At 45.6% G+C, this 15,794-nt stretch overlaps 1 protein-coding gene across 1 annotated transcript in view; it reads right to left on the bottom strand.

The window, feature by feature from the left end:
• bnc2 (basonuclin 2) overlaps positions 1-15,794 on the bottom strand; it is a 121,885-nt gene that overhangs the window by 32,978 nt on the left and 73,113 nt on the right. The window contains exons 3-4 of the mRNA XM_053419299.1: positions 9,557-9,659; positions 7,604-7,839 (exon numbers count right to left, since the gene is read on the bottom strand). Coding sequence (XP_053275274.1) covers positions 7,604-7,839; positions 9,557-9,659 — 339 coding nt within the window. The remainder of the gene's footprint in view (positions 1-7,603; positions 7,840-9,556; positions 9,660-15,794) is intronic.

The raw sequence follows: 15,794 nt of genomic DNA, 5'->3' as shown, positions 1-15,794 counted from the left end.
ATCATTTTCACTTCCCATGTTTGCCCTGCACAGCATGTGAACTCCCCATCATATTTGATTAGAGTATCCCTCCATACACACACTTCTCTCTCCCATAAGTTTTGGCATGGAATATTCATGATCTTTAAATTTGACCATATACAAAGTTACCCCCATAACATTTTGAAATATACATGTGGCCACCAAGCATGTAATGGATGCATGAAAGGGATTTTCAATCGTGGTGTAATTACTTAAATGTCTCCGGAGAAGAAGTTCTTAAAAAAAATTTTTAATCACTTTGTTTGATACAGCATCTGTGATCCTATGCTACAGAACATGGACGGCTAGTACGGGTCCACTCAGTATAATGTAACATCTAAGATTGTACTTAATTATGATTTCTTGGTTTCTGTTTGTTTCACGTCATATGAAGCAGGTAAAAAACGAGTTAAACCACAGAGAGAAAGAAAGGGGAGCACATCTAGCCATCAACCATAATATAAAGGTAAATAATACAACCCAGCAGCACAGAACTGTTCATAACAGCTAAGACCAGTGTACACACACTGAGTAAACATCCTTAAGAAGAGAGAGAGGAGACGGAGGTGGAGACAAGTCGAGCTGTGAGACGGTGAAAATGTCAGAACATAGAAAATACAAGAAGCTAAGATTGTGTAAAACAATGACAAAGGATTTTTTTTTGTCAAGTTTCTCATTTCTGTATAGTTCTGATGTTACACTGGGAAACCAGCTCTGATGCTTCTCTGTGAAAACCATCTGGCCAAACAGCTTCATGGAGCCAAGGAACAAAAAAAATGATTAACCCCCAAATATCACCTTTTGTCTTTAAGAGGATTTTTCTTCCAAACCTCCACTCGACACCACCATCGAAGGTGTATACGAGTACATTAAAGCACACAGACACACAGCTTTAATGCAGTATGTTTAAGTATTTTTTGTCCCACCCTCAATTTTAAATTTGCAGCGGCTTGTGAGGCCTTGTTGGATATATGGCAAAATTCGTACCACCATCCAAATCCAATATAAGGGGAATTATTTCCCAAATTCCAGCATACAGTGTAACCTGCTCATAACCTCGCCTCTCCAGCTTGAATTCATTTTGAGGCTCGGGGTTCAGGACTCTCGAGCGAGGGACGGAGGATTTGGCATGGGCAGAACTTGTGTAAGGATCTGGCTGCGAGCTGTGAGAAAAGTGACAGCGCAGAGGTTTGTACTTTCTGCAAAAAACAAAATAGCATTTTTAACGCTGATATACTGCATGCGGGATTCAATATTTCTTGCTGATAAAGCTGTGTTTTCTTTAATATAAAATTATGTTATCAAAAGGTAAGGTTTTAATGCTTCGCTGATAATGCTGTTCTACCTTTCTCTGACTGATCCTCTAATCTGAAATCACATCCTTTTATCTCCAGCTTACCTCGAAGTGAGCGATTGAGAATGAGAAGGGAGAAGACACCCTTAAGAGCACGAGGGAGGACAAGTGTGTGCGCGTGTGTGTGTGCGTGTTCGTGTGTGTGTGTGTGTGTGCAGGGGTGGGAGGGGTGCGGGTGTGCGGAGGGGGTAAGAATCACCTTGATTCAGTACACCGGCCCTCTTTGAAGTGTTTGGAGCCCAGCACGGCCAGCACAGAGCCAACCGTAAGCCTTCCAGCAAAAACCGAGCCTGACCTCCCCACCAAATCATAACCATATGAACGTAAGAATTTCCACCTTAGGAGAATGCTTTCTCCCCCGTCCATCTCCCAGGGTGAGACATTAAGTAGTGATAACAGAAAACAGGTTCTGAAGAGGGGGGCTGGGAGGTGATGGAGGGTGGAGAGGAGGACAGGAGGAAAATAGAGGTTACAAGTGTGCCGCATGGAGGAGACTGGGGAAGGGGATTGTGTCCAAAAAAATGTTGTTGCGCCGAGCCCGACTACCTAAAATGGAAGTTTCTCAGGCTCGGATCAGGAGATATGGTGACCTTCACAGTTGACAGAGTGAGAGACAGAAAGCGGAGAAAGGGAGTGCAGCGAGGGAGAGGAAGAGGGGGGGAGGAAAAAGAAAAGAGACAGAAATTTTGAAATGCGACTCTAACTCAATAAATACCATTGTAAACCACTATAGAGGAGCCAAGTGGTACCTTCACGACGGCCTCAGGACCCACCTGCAACTGGAAATGGTTTCCTGCCTTACACAAACACTGTTGCACCCTAATCCATGTAATTACATCTCATATTCCACATGTGTAAGTACACATGTACAACATTACAGTCACATGTTTTTTTCTAAATAAGAGCACAGGCTCCCTGGGGCCATTAAACACGCCAAGAAACTACCTCCAGCAGTTATGCTCATTAACAACATACAGTATTTACCAAATAAGTAGAGGCCTAACACAAAACTTTACTCCCATTAATAACATAACACACGCTCATGTGCATGTGCCACTGAAACAAAGCCTGGAGCTGGAGGGCCAGTCGGGGTAGACGAGTGTGATTTTTGTGGCTGTGTATGTGCCTGATAGTTTGAATAAGAATTCCTCAGAGTGTGTGAGCAATTAGGGTTAAGACTGTTTGTGTGTGTACTGTGTGTGTGTGTACTGTGTGTCTGTGTGTGTGTGGTGGCGTGGCGGCGGTGGGGGTTGTTAGCGGTTCCATCTGGGTCTCCTGGAAGCCGTGTGGAGTCAGGAAAACCACATCTCATAAAAGCGGAGGCAGCCCAATGTTCTACAAGGACAGAACATTACTGAGAATGTCGCTCAGGAAAACCCTGGGCTTTGGCCCACATGTTGGCTGCCGCGGCTGCAGCCTATCTCTCCCTCTCCATCTCTTTCCACTCGTTCACCCCCTCTCTCGACTTATTTTTCACTTGGTAAGGGATAAGAGAGGGGAAGACAAAATAGACAGTGTGGAGTGTGGGAGACAGAGGCCCGAGACGGAGAAGCCAGCACTGATAGCAATTCCATCTGTCGGTATCGAACAGAGGAGTGAGCAGTGACAGGCTGTGGGATGGGGTGGGGTTGGGGGGGGGGGCATCTGGTGCACGTTGGCCGTGGGTCTGTCTGGAATCAACCATGGGAGAGGAGCGGGGAGAGGGATGAGTAGAAGGAGAGAGAAAGGGATGAAGGGCTGAGGAGAGGAGAAGGGAAAAGTCCTGCCAAAGCGAAGGGCAAAGAGGTCTGGCAACGCAGAGAAATGTGTCTGTGTTGTTCACATCTCGCCTTGGATTGAAATTGAAGTCGGCAGGATTGGGGCGCAACAGAGAGATATAAAGCAGAGTAGAGGGCAGAACAAATATTACACCCAGAGATGAACTCTTCCAGGTGTCACTGTCAGATGAAAAAAATGTCCCGGCTGTAATTTGCTTTGCAAGAAATCAGGGTTTCACTGATTCAGATTTTTTAAATGATAAGATGCTAAAAGAAATTAAAAGAAATGCAAGTATTTCTTTGTTCATGAAAGTTTACAGTTATCATCTTCCTGCTGTTTGTGATTTATTACCATCTGCATCTATCTGTTATTTAGCAGCATTACGCAAAAAACTACTTGAGGAATTACCACGAAACTTACTGGGACGATGTGGGAGGGGTCAGGGGACAACCTCTTCCATTTTGTGCTGATCCAGGAATTTATTTTCACTTTTTTAAACATTGCGTTTTTCATGGATAATTCATGGATCTCGATGAAAGAGAAGTCAGGAGACTGATATTTGGTGCAGATCCAAATCAAACTACGGAATTTAAACACGGTATCATAAGTCATAAGTCCTGCTCTGCACTCAGTGACGTTCTGGTTGTTTTTAGTTTTATCTAAGAAAATGCAAAATTTTCAATGAATGATTAATGATCAATTTAAACGTATAACACGTGTAAACTAGCTCGTGAGCTGCAGCAGATCTTAAAACACCTTTTGCTAAAGCTGTGTGAGATTTCAGTAGAATCACCTTATGGAATATCTCCTACCCCACAAGCCAGCAGGTGGTAAATGTAGTAAAGGTGATTTTTTTTAAATAAGTTAAATTACTTTAAAACTGAAACTCTTGTACATGTAGAAGCAGTGACTTATTCTCTCCTGGCTGGTTTAACTTTCCTTTTTTCTAAGACTGAGTGTGTTTTAACTGTGTTCTTTTAAAGGCACACAAGTTGAGAGTCAAGCTACAAATGATTTCATGACGAATGATACGAGAGAGGGAGAGAGAGAAACCATCAGTCATTTTAATCATTATTGATGTCATGCATTATTCATTTACAAATCAAAATTCCCTGCACTTGAAAAGCCATTGAGCTTTTAATAACATGGATTAATTTCTCCAGGTTAATGAGCCTAAATGGCAGAGTGCACACGCACAGTCAGTCGCACCTTTATGATGCTTTTACTTCTGTTATGTGATGTCAATTACAGGGTGGAAACAGGGGGGGTAAAGTTTATCTCTTCTTTGACCTAAAAAGCTATGGTGGCATCTTTGTGCTGTTATTTTACTGCAGAGAACATGAGGTCAGTCTCTATCCTTCATTACACACATTACAGTAATGATAGATGCATCGATGCTGATGTGATCAAATCCTGAACGTAAGCAGGATGGAGACGAGACAACACCCGACACCTTTTTGCTATGAATGAACACTCGAGTGATTGTAGCTCCTGCAGCATCAATGTGTACGTTAAGTATGTAGGTGTGTTTGGCTCGCTGCTGCAGAGGAGGAGCAGGTGAGCTCTGTGAAATATATCCTCACTGGGAGAGGATCCAACCAGATGAGCTTTGGTGAAGCCGCAGCATGGTGCAGGTGGAGGCAGCACGTAACACACACACACACACACACACACACACAAGATTACAGAGGAAAATAAAAACTTAAGGACAAAAGTGTTGTTTATTCCCCAGGTGCACGTCTCTGTGTGCAAGCGTGAGCTCCATGAATGAGATCACAAGAACATAAGTGAGAATGAGACGAGAGCTGAGCCCTGATTAAAGGTGGCCGACGCCTCAGCTGCACGACAGGTCAGTGTGTGCAACACTAACATTCATTAGATAACAGCCTCATGAAGGGAGAGGTCATAATTCGGGATCTTTACAAACGCAGCCGTCTGTTTTTCCCCTGTAGAATGTGTTGGTCTGAGAAGAGGAAGCTGTGTTTGTTTGAATATAAGTGTGTGTGTGTGCGTGTGTGTGTGTGTGTGTGTGTGTGTGTGTGTGTGTGTTTTCCCTCCTCCTGCGCTGCATACATTCAGTGGTCAGGCATCAGAGGAGCTGCAGGTATACTCTGTCAGCTCGGTGCCCTGAGCTCTCTGACGCATCACTGACACCCGTGCACACTGACACCCATCACACACAGTGCACCGAACACACCGGATGGGTTTCTCTCCGTATCCTGAGTGTAGCTGGTTGTCGTTAAACATTGTGACGTGCAGGCAGGGAAGAGGAAAGAGGTGAGATGAGTGAATAAGGGTAAAAAATTACACAGACCCATATTTGTAGGATGAAGTTTAAAGAAAATGTCAAATCTATGATAAACGGTGGCTTCACTATAACATAGTTTTAATAGTGTGTGTGTGTATTTGCAGGTTCTTTATAGCAATTTGTAAAATATTTAATTCAAGTAGAAATCCACGTGCCTTCTCCTGTGGCCTCGGAACTTTATATTTAAATCCTAATTCAGTTGGAGCGAGTGTTTGAAAGCCTGTCTGTTGGAATTACCTAAAAGTAATTTGTCCTCAAATAATGTCCCCTGACATCAGAACCAAAAAGACAACGTGTTATCTCTTCAGCTCCAACACCGCTCTGCTCATTCTCTCTCTCTCTCAGAGCGGCGGCAGGGTGGAACTCACCCCGGCACAAAGCGTTGCCCGGAGGCTCGGTGAAGATGATTGAATTTCATAGTTACTTACAGGCTAATAGGGCCATACAATGATTACTTACTGTCCTTAAGTGATTGGCTGCTTCTGCGCGGCCGCGGCCCCTTTGAAGCCCTTCTGAGAAGATCTGGAGGATTTAGCCAGTAGCGTGACATGAGGCTGGGCGGGTGAGCAAACCGTGTTCCCAACAGCTGACTATTAGAACCAGCTGATAAAAACACAGAGGCTACGGCGATGGGAACCTCGCTGCTCCGAGGGTTTCTCAACACCAGGCTTTCTCACACTGCAGATTTAGAGAGTTTACTGAGATTAGATGTATTTTGTTAAAGTTAAATCCCCTGATCAATGACTGATAATTAATCTGCAACTATTTTTAATTAATCATTACATATTTCATTTGTTGTAACGCAAATATTCAGCTTTTAAAACGTGAAGTTTTGCTTCTTTTCTGTGTCTCATATTGTTTTAAAGTAAATACATTCTGTTTTATTTCATCTTGGACACACAAATCACTATTTGGAGATTTACTCTCCAGGCCACCGAGGACCATGTTCAACTATTTATTTGAAATTTGTTAAACAAAACAATTATTCGATTTTGTAAAAAATGCAAAACAGAGGAGCTGTTTTTGATCTAACTCGACAATGAAAATAATCTGTGTTGGAATTATTTTTATTTTGTCTTTAAAAAGAAAAATTCTAAATATTTTTAATGAAAAGAATGCTAACATAAATATTTTGATATTGCTCGATTACAAATAAAGTCTCTCTGCAGTTCTTTTATTATATTATTACTTATTTACACTAATTTGCCAGATTTACATTAACCTTAACATATTTTCCTCTCAGTTTGTAAAATACAAACAAATACAAAAACACCAATGGAGATGTATATAACTGTAGGGTTATTATTGATTTTTTTTTTGTAGAGAGCATGTGTGTGTTTGTGTGCGTGTGTATGTGTGTGCGTGTGTAGTGTGTTCGTTTTCTTCACCAGAAGGCGACTGAATCTGTGAGCGCTTTACTCACAGAAGCTGTTTCCACATACAAAACCACCCTCTCCTCACCATGATGTTCCACTTACACTCCTGGAACACCAAACCATACATGCATACAGATAAGCACATGTGCACGCACGCACACTATACACACACACACACACACGCACACAGACACACGAACACACAGAGTTAACCACATGCACATGTTCACTCGTGCTTAACTAATTCATACAGGAACACTTTGGTTTGGGTTTCAACACCAAAACCTCCGAACCTTTGATTGAGAAATGTGTCTGACTGCAATTATCTGGGAGGGAGGGGCGGAGAGAGGAAACGCACCACGGTGGTTTTACAGTTTGCTGGCGTGACATTTTTCTCCCCCCTTATTTTTTTTTAATTCTTTCCCTTTTTCCAGCAGAGGGGCAGAGTGTTGACAGGGCAGGAAAAAAGGGGGCAGAATGCAGTCGAGGTAACAGCAGGGAAAATGAGAGGAAAATGGATGAGCAATGGGACTGAAGTGGCCTAGATTGTCGCTGTGGTGCTTTGGATCAATACCTCTCAAAATAACTGCCGAGCCAAAGAAATTAGCAGATGCTCTTCGGTGAGATAGAGGCAGTAGTGATGGTGAAGATTTCAGAACGAACACAGAAGCCCGTGTGTGCATTTGTGTGTGAGCAGGGAGGAAGCAGTGTTAATATATGGTCTTGACATTTACACTAAACCCACATGATGCTTTACATGTGTTAGAATGCGTGCGTGCTGCCGACCTGGAGGATGTAGCCCCTGACGTAGTCGCGGAGGGTCCAGCCCAGGCCGTGCAGGATGTGCAGCACCTCCTCCTGCTTGAGCACGGAGAAGAGGCGGTCGAGGAGGATCTTGAGTCGGACGGGCACGGCCTGGGTGCCGTACAGCATCAGGCTGCTGATGTCGAACACCACGTTGGACTGAACGATCTCCACCTGGGTCGGGTGGTAGAGGTGCTGGGTGCTGAGCTTGTCCAGAGCTGCGTGAAACGATCGGGTGACAGAGGGAAGGAAGACAAGAAAACAGAGGAGAGAGAGAGCGAGGGAGGGAGGGAGAGAGAGAGAGAGGGGAACGGTTAATGACTATCAAGTTTCTCTCGCTCTCGTCTCAAATTTTCCTCGGGACGCTCCTGCACAGTCAGCACTGGCTGATAATAACACACTGTATCTATCAGATAAATGCAATGGCATTAATGTAATCATCTGCCATTCTTTCTATTTAATCTAATCTCCTGCTCTTTCACATTTACGCTGCTCTTGCATCTCTGTCTCCTTCTCCACCTGACCTGCACTCGACCTGCATTACACTCCCTCTTGTCTCGGACCTTCATTATTTCTCTTTCTAAGCAGACATGCATTTCTTATTGCAATACTTCACATCTTATTCATTTGTATCCATTAATCAGGTTTCATGCAGCAAGAAGACAACAGTCTCATTTTAAGTTCTGCAGTGCTCTTATCTACATTTATATGCTTTATCATGCATTTTATAATAACCTAAAGCTAAACACTCACAAATCCTTTGTAAATTCCTGGATAATTGACAAACTAGAGACATTAGTTCAACTCGTGTTTAATTTCATAGACAGACACTTGTTGTATTTCCATCTGTCCACCAGAGCTATGCCTGGGTTAAATATATATATATATATATAATATAAATATATATTTAACCCAGGGAAAATAAAGAAAACTTGGAAGTCAGTTTTATTTTTTCTCCCTGAGTGATATCTCTCAGGATCCACAACAACCTCCAGCAACCTGTGTGTTGCCTGTGGGGGGGGGGGGGGGGGGGACTGGGGGCAAAACCCAAAAAAAGAATGCTCGCCGCTCATAAAGCTTGATAGTGAGCAAAGCACAGCGTGAGTTATCGCCGCCTCTAACTCAGTCACCTCTTCCTCCTCTTCTGGCTGTCTGGGCGACACCTGGTCCTTTCTCTCACTTCCTCTCCCTTTCAATCCTTCTCTCTTCCCTTACCTCATACCTCCCTCTGCCCCCCCCCCCCACCTCCTCTCCCCCTGCCTGTCTGGGTGACACCTGGTTGGGTCTCTCCCTCCCTCTCTCTCTCTCTCCCTCTCTCTCTCTCTGATGCTGGGACGGCTCTTTCCTGCTGACGAGGTCTTTGCCTGACAACGCGGCGCAGCCAGACACGAACATAATAAAAAATGAAGAACTACTTGTCAGAGTCGCTGCCAATGCCGACATGGAATGAAGAGTGGGGGAGAGAAGAGACGGGTGCCTGACAGTTCAGAGGGAGAGATTAAAAAGCAGTCGATGGGGTCCTGTGCGATCCGCTGAAGGGCCCGTGGAACGCTCTTGTGCGGACTCAGGCCAAACAGGTGTTTTCTTTTATCATTCCCCCCCCCCCCCCCCCCTTCTCTTTGTACTTTCTTGCCTCCTCTCCATTTTTCTTATACCCGTGTGAAAAACTCATGAGGTGTGGTCCCTCCCTTAGTCTCTCAGTCTTGTGCTTATGATTTGTTTTTGATCTGAGGCACAAAAAACAAGACTTTGAAATCAGCACAAAAAAACACAGAAGCAAAAACAAAAATAGCAGAATCTGCATTCTGTAGTAAATAAAGATGGTTCTGGACATATTGTGATTTTGAGAGATGTGGACGTGTCAGATTCATATGGAGCAAAGTTTAGCAGAGTATTAAAACCATATTTGACTCCACCAGTAAAAACATTTCTTACCGTGAGCTACCCAGCCGTGTTTGCACTGGTCACATGTCCGTAAGTGAATCTTGCCGGGCTGGAAACACTCACACGTGCAGTTCACCAGTGTGCAGCGAATGGCCTGTAGAGACACAGAGAGCGAGAGAGAGAGAGAGAACGTCAGTCACAGCTCAGGAAGGAGAGATGATGAGTCTCAGACGAGAGGAAACGACAGCTCAGAGTTCAGGAGTCATAAAGGAAAGAAGAGGCCGTCAGACTAATTAACGTTTCATGTAGGATAATGCAGAAGAGCAAACTCAAAGTGTGTTACATTAACTGCTCCTTGAAAAACACGACAACATTCTTACACAAAACAGCCGCAGTTGCTGCCGGTGCCAGAAGGAATAACTCTCAGCCCACAAATTTCCCAACTACTATTTCATCCCCGGGTGTGAATCGGCCGCTCGGCACTGTAACTTCCCAGAGTTCATGTGAACCGACAAAGGACTTCCCTTCCTGCAAACACAGAACTGTAACTTGTTTTGACTGAGGCTCCATTACTCAACACTGGAGCTGCACTTAGTGTGACCTCGGGAAAGCTTTTAGCTGTGAGAGGTTAAGTGTCCAGACTTTGACGAGGGCAACTCGGTGCAGCGCGGTGGCTCAGGCCGCTCCGTACAGCCGGCTGTCAAACACTTCAGGTGGAGATGTTTTCACGTTCGTCAAACGGTAAAGAGATTGAACAATCGTGGAGAAAACGTACGATGCACGCAGAAACCCACACAGACGGATAAACCCCCCGACTCCCAAATGAGCGCAGCAGCTGCGAGCTGTAAATTTCACGCCGACACCGAGAAAACAAGGAGTCGGAGCGAGAGGAGTGAAACGGGAAAAAAGAGATTAGACACATGAATCTTAATAAGCCCTGGCATCCCTTTGTGTATCGGACATTTTTACATTATTAAGATGAATCGATGAATAAAGATATAGAAACACTTTTTTGCAACTGTAGATGGAGGAGGACGGCTGCAGCAGAACTCGCCCGGGGGGGAAGAAATATTGAAAACAACTTATCGAATGTTGTATTTCCTTAACAAACATGTAATCTTAAGAGTTAATAAGTTGGCTTGATAAACAGTAATTCCACTCTATGAGGATAATGTATTTCACATTTGGTGAAAATAGGGTGTTGAGTCAGTTTGGAATGACAGTTTGTTTTCCACAAGCGTTATTTCTTCACGCTTCAAAGAAAGAAAAAGAAAAATCTGTAATGACTCAAATTATCGGTAGGTCCCAGACGAGAAGAAGAAGTGACAAAGTGTCCTCCCGGCTATCAGAGCCTGAGACTTTATGTATTTACAGTCTGCACTAAATATACTCTCCCCTGACTGTCTCGCTGTTATTCTGAGAATAAGGGGACAGGGACACAAAGGGTCGTAGGTTGGAGTCCATGTCTGCACCAGGAACCTATTTCACAATGTTAGAAACTGTCAGTCAGCATTGACACGATTGACACACGTCAGCCTCCATGTTCCACAGTGTGAGGTGAGATTCACCGGAACCCACCGCCACCCACTTCAGCGTGGTGTCCAACAGCAGGAAACAACATTACTGAGCCTGTGGCCGACACCAATATCCTGTATAAAAGTCAGCTCACTCATAATCTGCTGAGAGTCCATAAAATCTATGAGAACACCCCCCCCCCCCCCCTCCCTCGCTCTAAGGTGTTTTAAACCCGATTAGTAACTGGAGGTGTCAAAGTGAACACGGGCTAATCCGAGATTAAACGCAGAAATTACACCACTTCCAACCGTGTCACCTCTCCGCCTGACACCGAACCAGACAGGAGACGGAGATTATTCGACTTTACACCGGTTCTAAGCTCTCCAGGTGCGGCCTCGGAGATCCGGGCGGTGCGTGAGGATTACACGCCGCGTGTCAGACGGAGCGTGAGCACACGTCATGAACTGAGCTGACGTTCTTATCCAGAGGAGAGGTGTTCAGTGCTACCTTCAGCTCCAGGACGCTGAGGATTCAAACCTGTGACCTTTTGAGACGCGAGGTGAACTCTCTTATTAACTCCGGTGTCCTGAGGTAACTTCAGCACATAGAACATTTATATTAAGAAAGATCTTCATCAGTGTTTTCCTGATTTAATATGATGTTTTTCATGAAATAAGCTTTTCTTTCTTTCTTGTCTTTATCTTCATCTTACCAGGCAGATCTGGATTCATATTTTAAGGAAGCATCTATTCACCTTCCATTCAATCCTTTGTTCAACAGTCATTAGTCGCTCCACTCATCACGTTGCACACTTCTGTCCTTCCCTTTGTGTGTCACTCCACCTTAAAGCACAAGTTTAAGTGAATTCCTTGTCAGATTTCTTTTGGTTTTTTCCCTTTTTATGTAACTCTTTGTGCGTAAGGATTTTTTTTCCCGCAAACACTAATTGAGAGAATCCGGATTTGGCCCAGTCATGTCACAGAACACGGCCCCTCTTTCTCTAATTACCTCTGTGCGGCGGCGCTAAGAGCAGCCGACGGAAATAAACAAATGGAAATATCAAATGCACCTCTGCTGTTTACGAGCCGGGGTCTGACAGCTGACAAGATAGTTAAGGGGTGTCTAATACGGCAATTAAAGTGTGCCACTGTCTGCGGGGCTGCCGCTGTGACAAGGCGCCCTCTAATCACTGACTTATTACGCCGGCTAGAAGCACCTCTCATATCTGGCCCATTAAGCAGACAGCGGCATTAAGAAGCATTAAAGCAGCAAGCCCCTTCAACTGAGCAGGCACTGATGGGAGGAAGTGGGGAAGGGGGGGGGGACGGACTGCGCCTGTTATTCCTCCGGATTAATTTGCTCATTGTTCAACACTCAGTCAGGAGTGTGTTAGCGAGGGGGTAACGGGAGAGATGCTTGAGATGTGACGGCATCAAAATGGATCATACGCAATGAGATGAAAGATTACAGGCTCGTGGGGGGGTGTTTTCAAGGGAGGGAGCAGATGTACGTGTCAAAAGATGGCCGTCACAAACAAGATCACGGAGGGTGCGAGTTTGTGTGTGGCAAGTCGGGGGAAACAAGGCAGACAAAGTCTTAAGACTTGTTCTGCTGATTGCCTTGTAATCCAGACTCTGTGGGTCTGGGTAGCGTTTGTCCGGGGGTTGAACCTGCGTCTGGGCCGGGCCGGGCCGGGTCAGGGACGAGCTCGGGGCCCAGACCGCTACACACTCGCACATATCTGTCACAGCAGGTCCGGGGGAGGAGGTTGTGTTATCTGTGGCCCCGGCCAGATCCACAGCATTAGTCACTGGGCTAGCGTCTCGCCAGGGTTTCCTCTTTGGCTCGCCACTACAGAGGACGACGGTGAGGAAGAGGACAGGGGGGGGGGCGGGGGGGGGGGGGGGGGGCATGAGCGAGTACGTGTGTGTGAGTGTGTGTGAGAGTAAATCACCAGAAAAATGAGAGGCTAGAAAGTGAAAGCTGCAGAGCAATTAGACCCAGTCAATCTTTTACCACTGCCGTGTTGCCTCTACGGTCAACAACTTAACCTGTAGCTGTGTTCAGAAAGCATCATGTTCATCCCCTATCTGGCTCAAGTGTGTGTCTGTGTGTGTGTGTGTGTGTGTGTGTGTGTGTGTGTGTGTCTCTGTGCTGGGTTTTGTTTAGCTCGAGGCTTGATGTTTCCTAGATGTTTTGCTTGGCTCGCGGTCCCTGTCCCAGCCCAATTGTATAAACACTGACAGTCAGCAATGGCCAGCATCAGACCGGGGAGGACTCTCAATTAAAAGGCCGTTAGCGGGACAGATGGACTGAAGAGCTGCAGGAGAGACGGGCCGCGGGACAAGATGGCTTCAGTCTGGACCCTCGCACCCGCTTCCAAGAGGATTTCAAACAGATTGACTGGGGGGGGGGGGGGGGGGGGGGGGGGGGGCTACATGTGCGAGTCAGTCCACCCCGAGACCAAAAGGCGCAGATAGAGGTCAACCGAGACACTGAATTGGCCTTTTCACGTCCCATGAAACCATAGAACAGCGGTGAACCTAAACTAATATCCTGTACAACTGGATTGCTACTCTGTCTCTTATTTTTTCCCTACAGTTGACGTTGTAACTATACGCCACAGAGAACACCGCTAAAACATCAGTTGCCTTGTCCCTTCCAGCCTCTGTATCCTCTCTAGACAGCTCACAATGGAAAGCCAACTCCGACAGCTGCTGGATGCAGGCTGGGTATTGTTCCTCCTCCTTTAATTGAAACCTTTACCATGTTCGACACACAGCCACAGACCACATTTCTTGTTTGGTGAGTTAAGCAAAAGCCGAGACTTAAATGAAAACCCCGTGTGTCCGCAGCGCATCTGTGTGCATGTGTGCGCCTCCTCTCTGCAGCAGCAGCAGCGGCTTCGGATTTAGATTTGTCTCTGCTTAGGGTCACTGTAAAACACTGGGAGCATCTTGTCCTCTCTTCCACCCACAAGATATTATCTCATCCATGAGTTAGCTGCTGAAATGCTGTCAATTTCCTGCCAGAAATGTGCGGCCAACGTGTGCAGGGAAAAGAGGCACAGCAGCTTTGCGTGTCATAAAGCAGGCCCGGGCTCTGTCTGATAGATCAGGACTTCACGATGTCCATATTGGAACCAGGTGACAAATAAAACACACGGCGAATAAAGAAAGGCTTTGTAGTCGGAACACAGCACGCCACGAAACAATACAGGGGAGCGAATACCTCGTGCCAAGGCTAATTTTTGCTTGTTTGATTTTATACATTATACTTTTGACTTGAAACAGAACTTTCTTGCCTCACAAAGTGGAACAAAATAAACAACGATTAATCACTCGTGCGCTGACTTCGGCTGAAAGACTGTGTGCGAGGGGGGAAAACCGGAGTGGACGGAGAAAAGCCGAGCGTCTTCCCCCTGAAATCCCCACAGTGCAGGAGCCCGTCCCGCGTGTCAGTTCTGGGTTTTCGGAGCCGAGCGGCTGGCAGTCAGAGAGCCAGAGGTCCCTGTCCTTTGTGCAGCTGTGCGTCTGGGCTTTGACACGGGGCAGAGCGACCATAGCTATGCTAATGGGAACCAAATGGGGCGTGAGTCCCTGGTGGATTACAGAAGGAGAAGAGAAGCATGTGTTTTCATGTATTCATGTGGAGACCTGGGACCCCTCTCCCTTTCTTCCTTTCCTTTCTTTTTTTTTTTTTTTTTTTCTTCTCCTCCTTTCTTCCAAGTCAAACAAATGGAAGCAGCCATCTCTGTTGTTTGCACGCACCCCCTCCATTAATGCTCGGCGCGACTTGACAGATTCTAACAGTTGTTGTCAATCAGCAAACGAATCTAAAGTCCGATGAAATGTATACGAGACGCTATTACGCAGTTTGGTTTTTTAGACGTCTTTAAATATCGTGTTAGTAACGTAATGTAAACTACTTAGTTTGATTTGAAAAGAGCCCGATTTGACAATGGAGCTTGGAAATGAATTCAGCGAGTTAAACAAACATTCAATGAGACTAGTGGACGGTAAAGCTGATCTGCACACTGTGAAGGACTGTAACATGGCTTTCAGCTGTTTGGCAGCGGCTGGCCGTCTCGCTGCACTTTGCCTTCACCTGCTTTGATGTGAGGCAGCGTGAGGTATTTCTGACCCACAGACTGAGGAGGTCAGGAGTTGGTCAAGTCTGCAAATGCAGAAGTGACAGATGTAGCAGAGAAAAATACCGAGCCCGGTTCACATTTAATAAGATTAATGTGGAGAGACGCATCTCAGAACTTCTTTGTTTTTGATGCCATCTGTCACATCGGATCTTCTCTTCAACCCTTTGTGAATACTTCTGTAAAAACACGGTGCTGCTGCTTGATCATCATGACCTTACACTGAAGTCATCACTGATCAGGAACATAAATCTGAGTTTCAGGAGTTTGAGTGGTGATATCTGTGATCAGTTGTCGTTACAGATGACGTCCAGTTCGTTTGTCAGCGGACACACACACACACACACACACACAGACACACACACACCCATGTGATTAGTCCAGAATCAAACACGCACACAACGGAGTAAAACTTCTCCTTCCAACATTCCTGCTCCCTCTGTGTGGTTCCGACACACTCACAGAAAGAAAATCTCCCCATCATGAGCACCACCCCGAAAAAATTTAAAAATCAGATCGATGAGGAAACTTTCGGGTCTGACTCACTCGCATGATAAATAGCCCTGCGTGTACTTCAGGACAGTCATGCTTGTTTATGGAGTGGTCAGATAAAGGACCCAGCTG

The sequence above is a fragment of the Pleuronectes platessa genome, chromosome 3 (genome assembly GCF_947347685.1).
Source record: "Pleuronectes platessa chromosome 3, fPlePla1.1, whole genome shotgun sequence".
Lineage (NCBI taxonomy): Eukaryota > Metazoa > Chordata > Actinopteri > Pleuronectiformes > Pleuronectidae > Pleuronectes > Pleuronectes platessa.
This window is presented reverse-complemented; position numbering and strand designations above follow the sequence as displayed.